The sequence below is a fragment of the Leptonychotes weddellii genome, chromosome 12 (genome assembly GCF_054177405.1).
Source record: "Leptonychotes weddellii isolate Sample4059 chromosome 12, ASM5417740v2, whole genome shotgun sequence".
Lineage (NCBI taxonomy): Eukaryota > Metazoa > Chordata > Mammalia > Carnivora > Phocidae > Leptonychotes > Leptonychotes weddellii.
Window position 1 is genome coordinate 77988077 of NC_138380.1, and position 17048 is coordinate 78005124.

A 17048-nucleotide genomic window follows, 5' to 3' on the forward strand; every position below is an offset into this window, starting at 1 on the left:
TAGAACATATGATTATAGCAAAACTATTATTATGTAAATCCCAGCCTGATTGTTCCACATTTTCCCAAAATTTACTTTTTATTTCTATTTCTTAAAACTGTGAAAGTTTTTTGTTTGTGTGGGGGCTATTTATGCTTCAATATAAAAATGACTACAAGATAAAATTCTGAGCTAGTCTATCAGGTCTGAAAACCTTGGAGATCAATGCCTCATTTTATGGATGAGAAAAAAGACATCATAAAAGGATGAATGGCATTATCAGTCCCTGGTCAGTCACCCCAAATATGTTGAGGCACTTTAGCAGATGTTGCAAAATTATTTAATCCAAAAGTCCCAGTGAAAGAGAATACATACAACATGTACACCATGTTAGAGGTTTACAAAAAAAAAATTTGAGTTGTAATAATAAATTTTAAATTAAGCACTTAATCTTAAGAATGTTTAACACATTAAAAATGTTTAGCCAAAATAATGTCTCACTTTGGGTGCTGATGAATATTAGAAGGTGGTCTGCCAAACCTATTAACTACTGTGCTAAAGACCCCAGTCAGTGTTTTTATCTTTTCTTCTAGTGTCCCTCAAAATTCCTGAGAATGACACATATGTAACCTGGCATTCCTTCCTTCAGGATCTAGCAGAGGATATGGACAAAACATGAGCGGGGGTGGGGAGGAGAGAGCTATGGGACTGGTTAATATTAGAGACCATGGGTAACAGTGGTATGAGGACTGGAATTTATTATTGAGTCCAAGCTCTATAGATCAGATACAGACACTGATAGATCTAGATCTCAAAATTATAGATAGAGACACTGTGGTAGGCATTTTAATGTCTTCAGTCCTCACAAGAACCCCACCATGAATTAGGTACTATACATAAACCTTTTTTTTCAGATGAAGAAACAACCTCAAAGAGGTTAGTAAATGTTTAAGGTCACTGAGCTAACAGTTCTAAGAGCAGCACTGAATTTGAGTACCATCTAAATCCAAAGCCAATATTCCTTACACTACCCCAAAAGGGAGCTGCAGAATACAGGAAGAGATAACTTTGTTGGGACAGACTAAGGAAAGCTTTACGGAAGAAGTGAGTAAAATGACAACTCTGGATGCATTACACGCTGAAAGGGGGTTAGAAACCCAGCAGCAAAGACACTGCAGACAACACAAAGACCTTAATGAAACTGTAGCAAAAGGATAAAGAAATATCTCAACATAGGCAAAAGTCCTGCGCCAGGGATACAGGTAATAGCCTTGAGAATAATCAACAATCCTGTGAACAAAATTATCAGATGTGAGGGGTGTGATGTCACCAAAGTAAAATATTAAAGTGGAACTTACTAACCTAATGAAATGTTAACTTTTCGTAAATCAGACTGCACACTAGATACAAAATTACTGTTTTTAAGGTTTAATTTTTAAAAGACAATTTAAAGTGGGGAAAAGCATGATTTCTTAAAACCTGAAATTACATAACACTAAAAATGGTATTATAAAGCAAAATTTCTCACACATTTGTGGATTAAAGATCATTTACAAAAAAATTATTATAATAAATCATACAAAATATGTAACAGTTGAAAACACTAAGTTAGGATAAACATTAGAATTTTAAAAAGCAAAGGCAATGAAAAGGTCTTTCCTGAAACACTGAAATCATTCCAAGAAGCATCATTTTAATTATTCAAGTAAGTTTAAATTTTTGTGGGGATATTATTACGCCCCCCCTTTTTGGTTTCTGTTACCTATTAAGGCATATTCTTTTGTCAATAATTTTCAGATTTTTAATTGTGTTCCACAGATGCTTTTCTTGTCTATTGTGTCAAGCTCAAATTCAAATGAATGAAATTCAAATGAGTATGAAAGTAGCCTAGGGAGTGGGTTTTCTTTTTCCAAGTCAGGATTTAGATTTGGTGCTAGGAAATACAGAATAAAGTTAAAAAAAAAAAAATGCTGTACTAGAAGAAATCAGGATTTAGCAGAGGAAATGGACAAAACTTGAGAAACAACTGGGGGTGGGGGGGAGAGAGCTATGGGAACTAGTTAATATTAGTGTTAAGTTTGAGTCATATGTTGATGATTTTCCTCAAAGTAAAATTAATCCTTGGTTTAAAAATAAAACTCCTAAAAATCTGAAGCATCTTGCTATCAAAGAAAACAGTACTTCCCTAGCTTTCATGTACTACCAGCAATACTGACCATAAGTAATTTTATTTTACTTTAGCTTAAAATAATCAATCTGCCTAAGTCAAATGCCAAAGTATCTATTTTTCCCCTCTGACTACTTCCTAGGTCATGAGGGAGGCATTCACAAAGAAAAATTACCAGTGAAAACCTCCTTATACTTGGATATTTTTAAATTTACATGTTAAATGAGGTTGTACAATATTTACTTAATCTTTGCTCTGTGTACTATTATGTTCTTTGTTCTCATCCACGTAGGGGATGAGCTGATTATTTATGTCTTAACAAGAGGAGTTCATGTACCACAGTGAGGATTTTTTTTCTTAATCTGAGAGGCAGTCACTAACAAGCTTCAGCTGGAAGTGCTTGATGTTAAAACAGTGTGAACCTGCTCCTGGGCTAATAAACTATGTTCTTTCTGCCAACAAAAGGAAATCAATTTACAACTGTAATTAATTTTTAACATGCTCGTTATTTTTATACTTTCATAGGTTGGTATCTATGTCAATTGATTTGTGAAATACCCTGTCTTGTTTGTCCTGGAGGAGCTTTACAACCTGAAACATACTAAATTATTTAAATAAAAGAACTTAACACATGATATGTTAATGCATGAGGTTCATACAACCCAACAAGCACCACATTTGATCTGATTTCAGGTGACGTGATAGTTCATGAGCATGTGGCGGACATCAAGAGAGTTCAAGACAGTTTTACACACACAAGGTAGAGCTGATGAGTGCGGCAATGGAAGAGATAGGCAAATGCTGTCAAAGCTGCTCAACTTAAAATCATCACCTCTGGAAATTCACCTTTGGAATTTTTATTTCAAAACAAAAAGGCGGGGAGTAGACTATTAGTCTTCACTTATGCTCAGATAAACAAAAACTGGCACGTATGTTTTTACACAGAGGACTGAAGAGAGCGCCTATAATCTCTGGAACTTATTAGCACACAAATGACTACAAATCATTCATATCTAGGAAGGCCATAATGCAAGCTTAGGAGAATGGGAGACCATTCAATGAGTGAATCTCATGTTGAAGGCACTGAGAGACACAAAAATGAAAAGACAAAGGTCTTTGCGACCTCGAAGAACTCAATATATCAGAGAAGACAAACACATAATAAAATGGTAATGACACAATATGAGAGGGATGCTAGTGATATGTATAAACTCAACTATCTGATTATAGAGAAGAGAATGAGTAATAGGGAGGGAGGCAAAATGTGGAGTCATTGAGAAATGGCATTTGGGAGTGCAGAGCACGAAGCATAAAAGAGAGCTCAACAGTGGCTGGGAGACAGCACATGTAACAATACAAAAGAAAAACTGGTGTGTTTTCAGAGAGGAAACAGTTTATGGTGAATGGTGTAGAGGGTGAATAAAGAAAGTGGCAGAAAATGGGGCCAGTCTGTGAAGAACCTTACAGGAAACGCTATGGAATGGAGAACTGATTTTACAGATAATGTAATTCATTTACAAAAGTGTAAGCAGAAAAACAAGATCAAATTTATTTTTTAAGAGTTATGCTGACGACTGTATGGAAGATAAATTCACAAGTACATGGTGACAGGGAGACCAGTCAGGATGCTGGTGCACTCGTCTAAGAGAGAATGAAGCTATGAATTTAAGCAATGGCAGCATGGGTGGGAAGAAAGGAGTTAAGTCCAAGAGACACTTGTACTTAGGAGGAAAAACAGACTGGACCTGGTGACCAACTACAGGGAAACAAAAGTGTTCAGAGACGATTTCTCCACTGAAATAAAAAAAGCCTGTATTATCTTTGTTTTTCTAGCACCTAACAATCGTGCACGCCACAAAGTATGTGCTTTGTTAAAGGATGAAAAAATAAATGATTAGTTTTGAAATCTAGGTAAGGCTGAAAAACAGAAAAAAGGTTTAGGGAATAATTTTTGGTTTGGGTGTGTCAGTGTGTGATGGATATGGCACGTTCAGGTATGATTGTTCAGTTGGCAATTTGGGTCCAGAACTAGAGAGGATAATGGCTAGAAATAAAGGATTCAAAAGACATCAGCAGGCACACAGCATCTGAAGTTAAGGGAGTAGATAAGACAGTTGTGGGTACACTTATTTCCCTTTCTGATTCCTAACAGGGCATGATTACTTTTGATTCTAAGAATTCAACTCTATCACATTTAGGGTGTCCAAGGTGAGGGAGCAATTAGGTTCTATAGATGACTTGGCACTGAGAACCCCAATTTCTCACTATGAGAAACTGAAATATGTCTTTGTATGGGCAGGTGAGGTCAATGTCCTCCAAAGGACTCCAATTAGTTGCAAGCTGACAAGAAATCAAGACAATTTCTCACTGGAAATCCCCTTAAGCATCAACATTTCTTCTAATCTTTTTATAAAAGTATTTTAAAATATAGCACACCTTTCCATAACGTAGATTTTTCCAAATCATTTATCTCCCAAACTGTTCTTATTAAAACTCCTTTCCTCATTGAAACAAACGAGTCATAAAGCTCTAACTAAGGCATGCATTTGCCTATATAGTCACTATATTAATAGTACAGATTTTCTTAAATAGGCACATGCAAGCACATACCTCCATATGTTTTTTAGTGCTTTCAGCAAAAAAAAAAAAAAAAATCTGCCAAGTCAAATAAAATTTATTGGTGTTGAATACATTTCCCCCCAAAATGTGACCAAAGGGTATACATTTGAGATATTTATTAGAAGCACTATTAAGCTTTGAGAAAGGTGGCTATAAAATATTGCCTACAAAAATAAGGTACCAATGCATTATTTTACTCAGAAGTTGAAAGCATAATTTATGCAATTTTTTTTCATCCCTTAGGCAGTATTTTACATGTCACCCTTAAGCAATGGTTCCATTTTTCTAGAGTTCAGTAAAAATGCCTATTGCTGGGCTAATATATTCACAAAGACAAAGTGGCTTACACCGATGAAATTTAATATCACATTTAGGGAAAACAAGAGAAGAGCACAGTAGGGGTAAACACTGTTCTCTTACAAATGACAACAAGAAATTCAACCTTTACCCCTGGGCAATAGAGTAAAATATACTGTGCTTTTTTTCATCCTTGGTAATAATTAATATTAGTATTCCTTACCACCAAAGTAACTTTACTCTTTTCAAATATGAAATATCCCCAAATAGTTTTTTAAAAATCTCTGGAAATAGGCACCTACTACAGAGTGTCTGACGGCAGAACAGAAATACGCCCACATCAGGGTCCTGCAGGAGTGGATTTGAGAATCTAATTTACTGCACCAGTGGAGACCGAGCACCACGGCAGTCGGGTCCTTCACTGCTCGAGAAGGGTCTGCCTCTGTCAAACAGCACCCCTGCTGACCTCGTCATCAGTGAAGTAGGCATTACGTAAGCCTCCTTTACCATGTTTGCAATGAAATGTCCCACGGTCTCAGTTATGGTTAAAAAAAAAAAATAGGAGGATTATTAGAAAATGTTAGCATTCAAGATATTTTCTGTGATTTATGTAATTTACCTTAATAGCATCAAGTATTTAAGTTGGATATTACAGAGAATACTGGAATGCTGGCACAAGCCAAATGAAGCACAGAGAAATCACAGAAGAATAGCTTTTCACATTTTCTGATACTCTAGTATGCAGAGAATTTGTTTTCAGGAAAACTGTTGTTTGCCAACCTTAATATAAAGAAAATAATTAGTATGCGCAGAATTTGTTTTCAGGAAAACTGTTGTTTGTCAACCTTAATATAAAGAAAATAATCATACTTAAAGTCACTTCATATGAATATATTATAGCTAGATTTTAGGATGTTACCCTTTATGTTTACAAGGTTCACATTCTCACCTAATCAAAACATGCATGGGATAATATTTCATCAACTATGATTTCTGATTTTATGTGACTAGCATTTGATAAATGTTACTACTTTTTCTGTAAAAATATAAATCAAATAACCATAATACTATACAATAAACTAATTTTTAAGGTAAAGAGGTTTATAAGTCTATAAAATCAGCTTATTTGGTTAAAAATTTACAAAAATAGTTTGAAATATTGTATATAAAGGACTGACATAATAGGGTAACTTTTATTTTTTTATTATTTTTTTAAAATATTTTATTTGAAAGAGAGAGCGAGCACAAGCAGGGGGAGTGGCAGGCAGAGAGAGAGAAGCAGACTCCCTGCTGAGCAGGGAGCCCAATGTGGGGCTTGATCCCAGAACCCCAGAATCATAACCTGAGCCAAAGGTAGACGCTTAACCAACTGAGCCACCCAGGCACCCCTAGGGTAACTTTTAATCATAAAGTATTTGAAATACACCCATGTAACTTTTTAAGTCCCACTTAGTTTATAGTAAGCCAAATAAAATACACTGCTTATTTGTCCATAACTTAACAAGTTTCAAGTCTTAACTGAGATTGTTTGATACCAAGAGACACAACTAACAGAATCTAATTTAGTTACAACTAAATTTAATTGGGTATTAGCAAAATTTAGTTATGACACAGGTATTAAACAATCATGCTCCACAACACTAAGTTCAAGGCATGTCAGAAGGAAAGATTCAACAAACAAGTTTGTTCATTTTACTTGGAAGAAGACATTCAAATACCTATATTGTCAAATAACAGGGACTACTGAAGTGAAAAATTCTATTTTTATCTAGTCACCTTAAATATTTAAGTATTAGTTTTCCCTTTAAGTATTAAGTATCAGTTCCTTCATTCAGTCCTCCCAGTAAATACACACATAGGCCATTAACCCTAGTACAAGCTAGAAGAGGACGGATGCCCCAAGACCAAAGGAAGGACCATGGAAGCCATAGACTAACTCGGAAGTCCTGAGGGCAGAAGCAGCATTCTCTTCACATTTGTATTCTCTTTATCTAACACAGTGCCTGCAACATAGCAGGCCTCAATAAGGATCTGTTAAATGAAATCTTAAGCAGAGAAAGAAAAACTTAATCCCAACCAAGGAAAGAAGGTAAACACTAACTTTGAAGTATGAATTAAGTAGATTAATTAGATTGAAATTTTTATTTTTAAATGTTTTCAAGTTAAATAATATTAACAAAATCCCTTCTATACTGTAAAAAAAACAAAAGCAAAAAACAAAATTATATAAATTTACCTAACAGCTACCTATATTTGAAGAAAAATGCCAAAAATCTGTTTTTGGTTGAATAAAAGGTTAGCGGCCCTAACAAGTGTAGCAGAAACATCTTCCAGCTATGGTAAATTAGAGATGAAGCATCTACTTCAAAAAGCTCTCACAGATAAAATAACTAAATTATCATCTGCATTCTGACAGATGATGATTTGGAAAATATCACAATTATTAGTTTAAATATATCCTGTATAGCTTATAAAACCAACAACTAAATGAGCAGAAAGCTTAAGGTTATCTAAATGCTACTACCATTAATACAACCTTTTAATACAACATTAAAAGGTCAAGTTGATTCATGACCAAAAAATTAAACTGATGTAATACAGTCCAAATATATTCCATTATGTATATGGTATCATGATGTGAGTTCAAAAGCAGAGAAAGTAGAAATGGAAATGTGTATTTTTGAAAAAAATGTATCTGTACATTATACTTTGCTCAAAAATTCTTTATACTCTTAAAAATGAAAACCAATTTGTAAGAATATTTTAATTTAATTTTTCCTTATTAAATTATGCACACCTAAATAGAAAGCCATTCAGAAATTAGATATTAATTACTGAAAAAATTCAACTTGTCTATATGGTACATAGAACTATTTCTTAAAGGAACAATGTATGCTCCTTTTCTTATCTTTCAGCTACCTCTTGATACTGATTTAGAGTGCATTTTTATAATACAGGATATAACAATTATATTATTTTAAAACTTCTGAAGTGTACAATTACAGTAAACTATCTTCAAAACTAATTCTTCAACAAAATGCTAACTAATCAAATAGGATCAATGTTAATATGTAATATATGTGTAATTAAATCTCCTTAATTTTTTAAAGATAATCTTCCTTTTAAAAGTCACTTTAGAAACCACTACCAGTAATTTTAGAAATAAACTCTTCAGCAAGTTTATCCTCTGAGAAAAGAGAAGGCGATATGACTTAATATATTAAAATAAGTAATATACATGACTACAATATTAAAGAACTGTTCCTACTATCTTCACCTAAATAAAAGACTATGGAGGAAGTGGACAAAGATGAGTAAGAGAAGATACAGAAATATCAAAAGGATGAAATAAATCATGTAAAAATTTCCAAACAAATTATCATTTTTCTTCAAGGAAAAAAATAAAAAAATAAAAAAGCATAACCTGGTTTTAATATACTTCTGGAAAAAAAGGACAATTCAACAGTACTTCTTTTAAAGATGATAAATGTAAATGGTCTTCAATAACATATCTGATCAAATTGAAATTTGAAAGTAATACCTCTAAACTTTACTACTTCCTGCATGGAAATGGTATAGTTGACCCATTCTAGCCACGCTAACAGGCAAAAAGAATGAAAACACCAGAATTAATGCTTTGCCATTCACAAAGTTTGTATACATATACAAGAGCTACATTTGTTTTATGTGACTGACAATTTTTAAAATGATCCATGATCTTGACTACAAGATTATATTAAATTGGATAAGGCTAAACTTACCTTAAAAGTCTCAGAAAAATTTAAAAACCATATTTCAATTTGATAAATCTGAGCATTAATCTAACATAAAACGTTAAATGTGCTAATATTCTTTTACCTATTTACGAGACTAAAAAATTAACAGAATTTTACCTAAAATTTAATAGATAATAAATTCAGAAGAATACCAACTACAATACAATACTGTTACTAATACTATTATGAATTTGATTATTATTCTCAACTGGAATTTTAACAACTTTAAAGATTCCTTCAGCTACTATTTTTAATACTTTTTTACCGAATAGATTTAAATAGATTTGAATAAAATGCAATGGAAATAAAATTGCACTTCAAGAAAATTGTGAACATATATACCACATTTGATCAATTTGTTTTATGTAAAAAAAATAATAATTATGTAACTGGTAATTCAAACTAAAAGAACAGCAAATTACCATGAAATAAATCCTTAAAACAGTTGCATATGGAATAAATGATTAGAAAAATAATACATTATCATCTCATATAGACACATTAACAGCCAATGGAAAACACTCTACTTCCAGGTGGAAAATACGCATGCAACACAATTCTTTACCAATCTTATTTACATTTTCATGACCGTGTACACATGTGTGCATACACACACGTATATATCATTAAACATCTTCAGGCAATTGTATTTTTGTTCAAATAAACCAAAGCGTTCATTTAACAAACAGCTTTCTCTAAACATGAAAGACTATTAAGGAGTAACGCGGCTTCCTCAGTTCATCTTAAAGCTAGAATGCAGCAATATCGCCATCTAGTGTTCATATCAAATAAGCACCGCCAACACAAATGTCGGCATCCTTCTTTTGCTTAAAAAAATTTAAGTGAACTGAAGGAAATTGTCATTCCTATGGGCAAGAGTAAAGTTTGATGGCTGAATGAAACCATATAAATAGAAAAAGTCACTGGGAATCAATGGGAAAGGAAAATAAACTTGTGGAAGAAACAGCCTTTTTCTGAATGATTTCTGCCACATTTTGTTCTGAAACACAGTATATATGCTACTTGATTTTCTTGGATACTTTACTGACCAAGCAAAAGTAGAGGCCAACTCCTTAGGGTTAGTTGCATCTATCCCTCTGTATACTCTCACCCTTTGTATCCCAGATGGGAATCACTGAGATCAAGTCCTAAATGATCTGTCATCAAATGAACACAGATTCACTTAAAGCCATGTTTTAAATATATAAAATTAATCATTTTGATTACTGCTAATGAGAAGAAATTAACAAAAACTTCATTTAGGTTGTTAAGACTGAAGAGAACTTCATTTCATTTAAAAAATAAAGATACATTTAGGCCAAGCTGTTTCTTAATTACATACATTACAGCATAAAGACTGGTGATACCGTTCTTCTCTCATCAAATCCTCAGGGTAGCTAGTAAATCTCCAAATCAGCAACCTCTTGTTGGTTTTGACTGTCTATCCCTATAAATGTAGACGTGCTGCTGGGAAAATGTGCATCCAAGTCTGGATGCTGCCAGTGATTTGCTGTGTGGCCTTGGGCAGATCTTTTGAGGCACGGAGCTTCAGTTCCCTCTCCTTTTCTAAAGATTAACCTAGTACGCGGCAAACTTTGTAAGATGCCAAACGCTCTAGCAACGTAAGGTACGATGTAGAAGGCATCAACAGCAAGGCAGGATGTGCGGTGATGGCAGGACTGCTCGTCCTGGACCACAGCGACAACGACTGCTGTCACTACTACGATACAACCCCATCCACTCTCAATGAAACTGAGGCGACAGTTCACAAATGTGTCTTGCTTTTTCCCAGTCCCATCCCTTTGCTCCTATCACCTCCCCTTCTTAAATCTCTAACTCTATCCACTGGAAGTAAGATGTCAGCTTTATCTATTACTTTTCCTTTTTATTTACCCAATTTCTCATTTTTTTTGTACAGTAAACAGGTATCACTTACATAAACTAGAAATACTTAAAGAAACAAAACTCCTACTCATTCTCTACAGCCCAGCTCCATTTTCACCTTTTCTGTGAAGCTGTTTTTCTCTCACCCTGCCCAATCCAGAAGCACTCTCTCTCTGCTCTAAAATTCTCAGCAGCACTACCCAGCATCCATTTACAGACTTATACCATTATTTTTATACATGTTTTATTCCCCCAGAATTACAATCTTTCAAAAAGAAGAAACATTTATTATCCTTCCCTCTCTCTCCTGTGCACAAAGGTAGCTTTTGAGCACTTGAGAAGTACAATTACATGTGATGCAAATGCCTTCCTTAACTAACTGTCTACCTCACTTCTCTAGGCTTTGATTCTCAAAGATTTACTCATTGTGTCATACTGGGAATACCATTTAACCTTTCTAAAGCTCAATTCCTTTTAACAAAAATAATAATACCTGCTTTCTATTTCATAGTTATTGCGATAGCAAAAAACAAAACAAAAAAATCATCTACTATATGTAGAAAGCTATTAACAAAATGTAAAGTCTGATTAAAAATTAATTTCAGGGGGTGCCTGGGTGGTTCAGTCAGCTTAAGCATCTGCCTTAAGCCCAGGGTCCTGGGATCGAGTCCCACATCAGGCTCCTTGCTCAGTGGGGAACCTGCTTCTCCCTCTGACCCTTCCCCCTCTTGTGCTCTCTCTCTCTCAAATAAATATCTTTAAAAAAAAAGTCACTATGACTTTTTAAAAATATGGAAAAAAATCCTTATAACACAGATTAAAACTGCATTAGATTTTTAAAGTTACCAGCATTAGGGCTGCCAATCTACCTACCTAAGCTAGTTATTTACAGAGCCTAATAACCAACTAGACTACCTTTCTTCAAGAACACAATAAATGTAGATATAATTTTCTATAAATGCTGACTTACGTAAAAATTATCTAACTTCAACGTTGAGAACGTTGAGAACATATCTGTTTCTGGTTCTCAAAGTCTTCTTTAAACGAATAAATAAAAGTTAGCATCATATAGGGGCGCCTGGCTGGCTCAGTTGGCTAAGCATCTGCCTTCAGCTCAGGTCATGATCCGGGGATCCTGGGATCAAGCCCCAGGATGAGCTGCTTCTCCCTCTCTCTGCCCACCCTGCTCCCCAACTCGTGCTCTCTACCTCTCTCAAATAAATAAAATCTTAAAAAAAAAAGTTACCACCATACATTAGATTACAAGTCAAACATCCATTCAGGGACTAAATTTATTTGCAGCGAATTTAAACATAAATGTTAGTATTTATATATTTCTCAACCTAAAAGCATATATAGAGAACAAAATGCTCACTGCAAAATCTGAAGTGCTTTTTAATAATACTAGTCACATCATTTGTTTTATCTTCTAGCCATTCATACCATGTGCTAAGAACTGTTTTTCTGGACCATTTAAGAAATCTATTGTGACTATATTTTTAATAAATAGATTTTTCTTAAAATGTCAACAAAAAAATGCTTAATGACTTTATTTTTTTAAGAAGTCATATTTCATATTTTTATGCTACTGCTGCCATCTAGTGAAAACTTTGAGAACTTAATCATTCTGGAAATTTTTTAGTATCATACTGTTGACATATATATGAGGAATAAGGATATTATAGATTACGTTCTTACAAATACTTTTTTTTTTTTTTTTAAAGATTTTATTTTTATTTGAGACAGAGAGACAGAGTACAAGCAGAGGAGCGGCAGGCAGAGGGAGAAGCAGGCTTCCTGCGGAGCAGGGAGCCCGATGCGGGGCTCCATCCCAGGACCCTGGGATCATGACCTGAGCCAAAGGCAGACGCTTAATGACTGAGCCACCCAGGCGTCCCTTACAAATACATTTTTAAAAATTTTGTGTTCATTAGATTATATTTCTACATAATAATTCATCAATTTAATCATGAAGCCACTTATTTGATCAGCAAGATAATTTTAAGCATTTAAAAATTCCTTTATTGAAAAAAGAAAACATCTGGAAACATCAAGTTGGTTGTCATCAAGTTCTAACTGTAAACAGAAGCAAATTCAGGGATACCCTCAAAGTTTCTATATTTGGAGTTTTCAAGTACTTACCAAGAACACTGCTCACTGCTTAGTTAAAGCAGTAATACATGCTGACTAAAAATCCACATGGCTAGAACTATACCAACTATACTACCTGGAGAATTCCATAAAGACAGAGAGGACAGATAAAAACCTATTAAGCAAGCTTACCTGGGAAAAGATGTTTGCTGTTGGAGCAACTCTACTGTCCACAATACTATATAATATTGCTAATAATCTGTCCAGTGGAAATGGTTTTGGTCCGAGAAGATGATTGCTTGTCTGTAACAAAAAGAACATGGATTTTCTTCTTATAGCAGAACTCACTTTCTGTCCACAAATTCCCAGTAACCATATACGTGTACCTCAAAGATCCTAACAATTCTAACTTTTAGTCTCTACGTTAAAACCTTAGCTGATATAATGACTTATCTTTCAACATTTTTAAGATTTTCTGACTTAGCATAAACAGGTATTAAATAAACAGCTCACAAGTTATCCATTTCTAGTCCTGAACATCACACCAATTTTGTTGTTATAACCAGATGGTAAGTGAGTTAAGCCAGGTCATTTGTCATAATAGTCCATAACCAAAACCAGGGTCCAGGTCCTAACTCCTTGACTAGAACCTACTCTTTATTTCTCACTAGTTATTCCTTTTTGTGCCATCACCAGGAAAATACATTTGTTCAACATTAATAGTTCTAAAAAGATCAGTTATAGTAAATACTAGCTTAGAAAACTAATAAAAGACTTGATAGGGCGCCTGGGTGGCTCAGTTGGTTAAGCGACTGCCTTCGGCTCAGGTCATGATACTGGAGTCCCAGGATCGAGTCCCGCATCGGGCTCCCTGCTCGGCAGGGAGTCTGCTTCTCCCTCTGACCCTCCCCCCTCTCATGCTGTCTCTCTCTCTCATTCTCTCTCTCAAATAAATAAAATCTTTAAAAAAAAAAAAAAAAAGACTTGATAATTTGTGAATAAGCGGTCAGCCTGAAACAAAACGTAAAATTTAAAAATGGAAAGATCATAAAATGTACGTATTTGTGTACAAAACCATAAGGTACAATTTCTTGTCATCAGAAAACTGAAGTGCTCAAGGTCCACTCTAAGATAATTTTAGTAGCACTGTTAGAAGGGTTAAGTACTCTGTATTAGTGATGGCAAATAAATGGAAATCTGTATTTACATGCATTAGAAAAACTATTTCTTTAAAGAATGACTGTAAAGAAAAATACCTAAATACCTACACAGAATTACAAAACGAAGTATATGTTTACCTCAGCTATTTGTATCTAAAAAATAGTTTAGAAATCATTTTCCAGGTCTTAAATTTTATATCCTTTCTCATTAAATACTTCAAACATTTAGAAAAGTACAGAGACTGATATAATGAATAATAATGTGCCCAGCACCCAATTTTATCAAGCCCTCACAGTATGTGATATGTGCAAAGAAAGAAAACAGTAGATCAGTTACAGATAAACTGAAGCTCCCTTACACCTCTCTCACATCCCATTTTCTCCCTAAATGGAACCACTCTCCAGAATTTGGTGTTTTTACCACTTCCATGACGATTTTTATACTGCTACTACAGATGTATTCATAAACAATATACAGCACTGTCTGCAAGATCTAATCTCATATAAATGATATTATTTTGGACATATCACTCTACCAAGTTGCTTTTTTCCTTCAATATGTTTTTTGAGGTTTATCCATATGGATACATGCACTTCTAAGTCCCATTTTTAAGCAACCCTACAGAATTCCATTTTATGACAAATCACTATCTACTTCTAAAAATTCATCACTATAACTCATCACAAATAACCCTGTGATGGACCATCCTGTACATTTCCCCTTGCGCACATGTGTGAGTTTCTCTAAGTGGGACTGAGAAACTAAAGCAGAAAGCAGAGGGCAGACACAACGCTGTATGATCACCAACACTTCTGTCTGGGGCCCAGGGAGGACTACATTTCTCAGTATCTCCTGCGCTTAGATGGCTGGGGAGGTGAATGTGATATCACCTACTTCCAAGCCTCGCCTTTCAAACCTTTAATCTTCTTACCCTTTGGTGGCCACTTTAGAAATCACCATGTTTTACTTGGCATCACTACAAATAGGGTCACCCAAGCCATACTCCACTGTGTCATAAGGAACATATAAATCTTTGTTATGTTAATCCACTAAGGGTTTGGGGGTTTGTTTTTTGCTACAGCATAGCCCAGCCTATCGTGACCATACAAAGTACAATCACATATTAACTTTATTATCACCAACCTACAGAATATACAGGCTCTTATTCTTCTACATTCTCACCAATAAAATCATCAGACTTTTTTTTTTTTAGTTTTGCCAATCCAAGAACATGAAATAACTTTAATAATTTTAGTTGTTGTTTAAAGTTTCAATTCTCAAAAAAAATAAAAATAAAGATTAATTTCTGTCATTAGTGAATGAGGCTGATAATCATGTCAGGTTTGTTAGACATTCAGGTTCCTTTTTATATCATTTACCCACTTACCGACTGGATTTTTGCCTTTCTCTTACTGGTTTATGTAAGTCTTAAAAAAAATTCTAGATACTAATCATTTGTCGCTTGTGTGAGTTTAAGAATAGTGGTTAACATCAGGGCTCCTGGGTGGCATAGTCAGTTTAGCATCTGACTTGTGGTTTTGGCTCAGGTCATGATGTGAGGGTCATGGGATCCAGTCCCATGTTGGCTCTGCGCTCAGAGCAAAGTCTGCTTGAGATTGTCTCTCTCCCTCTCCCTCTACCACAGAAGTACTGTGAATTCTGCCCCCACATCAGTGTTAAGCCCTAGTTTCTAGTTGAAATTCTCAGGGAAGACTTTTGTCCTCCCTTCACAAAGAGTCAGAGTTTGGCAGGGAAATCTCCTTACCAAATCCGTTTGCTTGGAAAGGAAAAATTTTCACTTTTTAAATTTTCTGGTTAGAAACACATATCCAATTTAAAGTTAAAGTGTTCTAGTGGCACGTGAGACATACGATACTTCCCTTCCTCACTGAACTGGTTTTGTGTGCTATACATGCAAACTGGCTCCCCTCCTAGAGCGGAAGGCAAAGTCTGAGAAATGCCTACTAAATCCACTATAGAACTCATTACAGAGAATGAAGGCCTGTAAAAATAGATCAAAAAAGGAAATCAAACTTTTGAGGAGTTAAATGGCATCAAATTTGGTGTCAAGTTACACCAAGAAAAACAGAAACAGAAACTTAGAGTTATGAATATTTATACTAGAAAAACTAAAACTAGAAACAATTCAGAGAAGAGGGGAATGAGACTATGGGCGAGGACAGGGGGAAAACAGTCGCTTTTCTACATAAACTGATGGGCAAATAATCTGGTATCACACACAGGCATTAGTTGAATTAAAAAATAAAATCTTAAAAAAATCAGTGTCAGCTGAGGACAGAGAAAAAGAATTATACAATTGAAGATATACAGTATTTTCAAAACAACTGTTACAATAATTATTCATGTGGTTTGCTTTTTAATGTGTAATGGCTTGATTAGATTGAGAGCCTCATGAAGGCAGAGACAATGGCTATTCTGTTCTCTGCTCTAGAGTGCCTAGCATAAAATAAGCATTCAATCAAGATTTCAGGAAGAGGGAAGAAAAATATAAACTAGGGACGCAGGGAGCTTTCAGTTAAGCTCAGATTTTACAGTGACATGAACCAAAGACAAAAGAGGCTACTATAAAGGTCAAATCAATAAGAATCTCATCAAGAGAACTACAGTTCCTTTACAACTAGAGATACTTTCATGAGGTCTTTGCTCATATGGTTCTGTCAAGACTGTCCTTCTTGGGGACTTGTGATAATCCACTCATTCCACAGGGGTGGTCTCAAGTGCCAGGATGTCACAGTCCTCACTGACCTTCATACAGCACTCATATATCTCCCACCTCAAAATCCTTAAACGGGTTTTCTCTGTCTAAAGAACAGGCCTAAAATTCTTAGCCTTATGTTCATTCTTCAATTTTCTTTATTCTACCTATTCATTTGTAAACACCCGCAAATACTACCAAGTGCTGAGAGACAGAGGTGAATAGATGGGCTTCCTTCCCTTAAGGAATTGGTGAGTGATAAAATTCCTCCATAACCTGGCCTCACATGACTTTTCTCTGAAACTCACTTGACACTTCAGCCAATTACATTTCATTACTTCTTTTTTTTGCCCTACAT

The 17048-nt window shown here is 34.8% G+C and overlaps 1 protein-coding gene across 1 annotated transcript in view; it reads right to left on the reverse strand.

The window, feature by feature from the left end:
• ORC5 (origin recognition complex subunit 5) overlaps positions 1-17048 on the reverse strand; it is a 71186-nt gene that overhangs the window by 24672 nt on the left and 29466 nt on the right. Inside the window, exon 8 of the mRNA XM_081800665.1 lies at positions 13006-13116. Coding sequence (XP_081656791.1) covers positions 13006-13116 — 111 coding nt within the window. The remainder of the gene's footprint in view (positions 1-13005; positions 13117-17048) is intronic.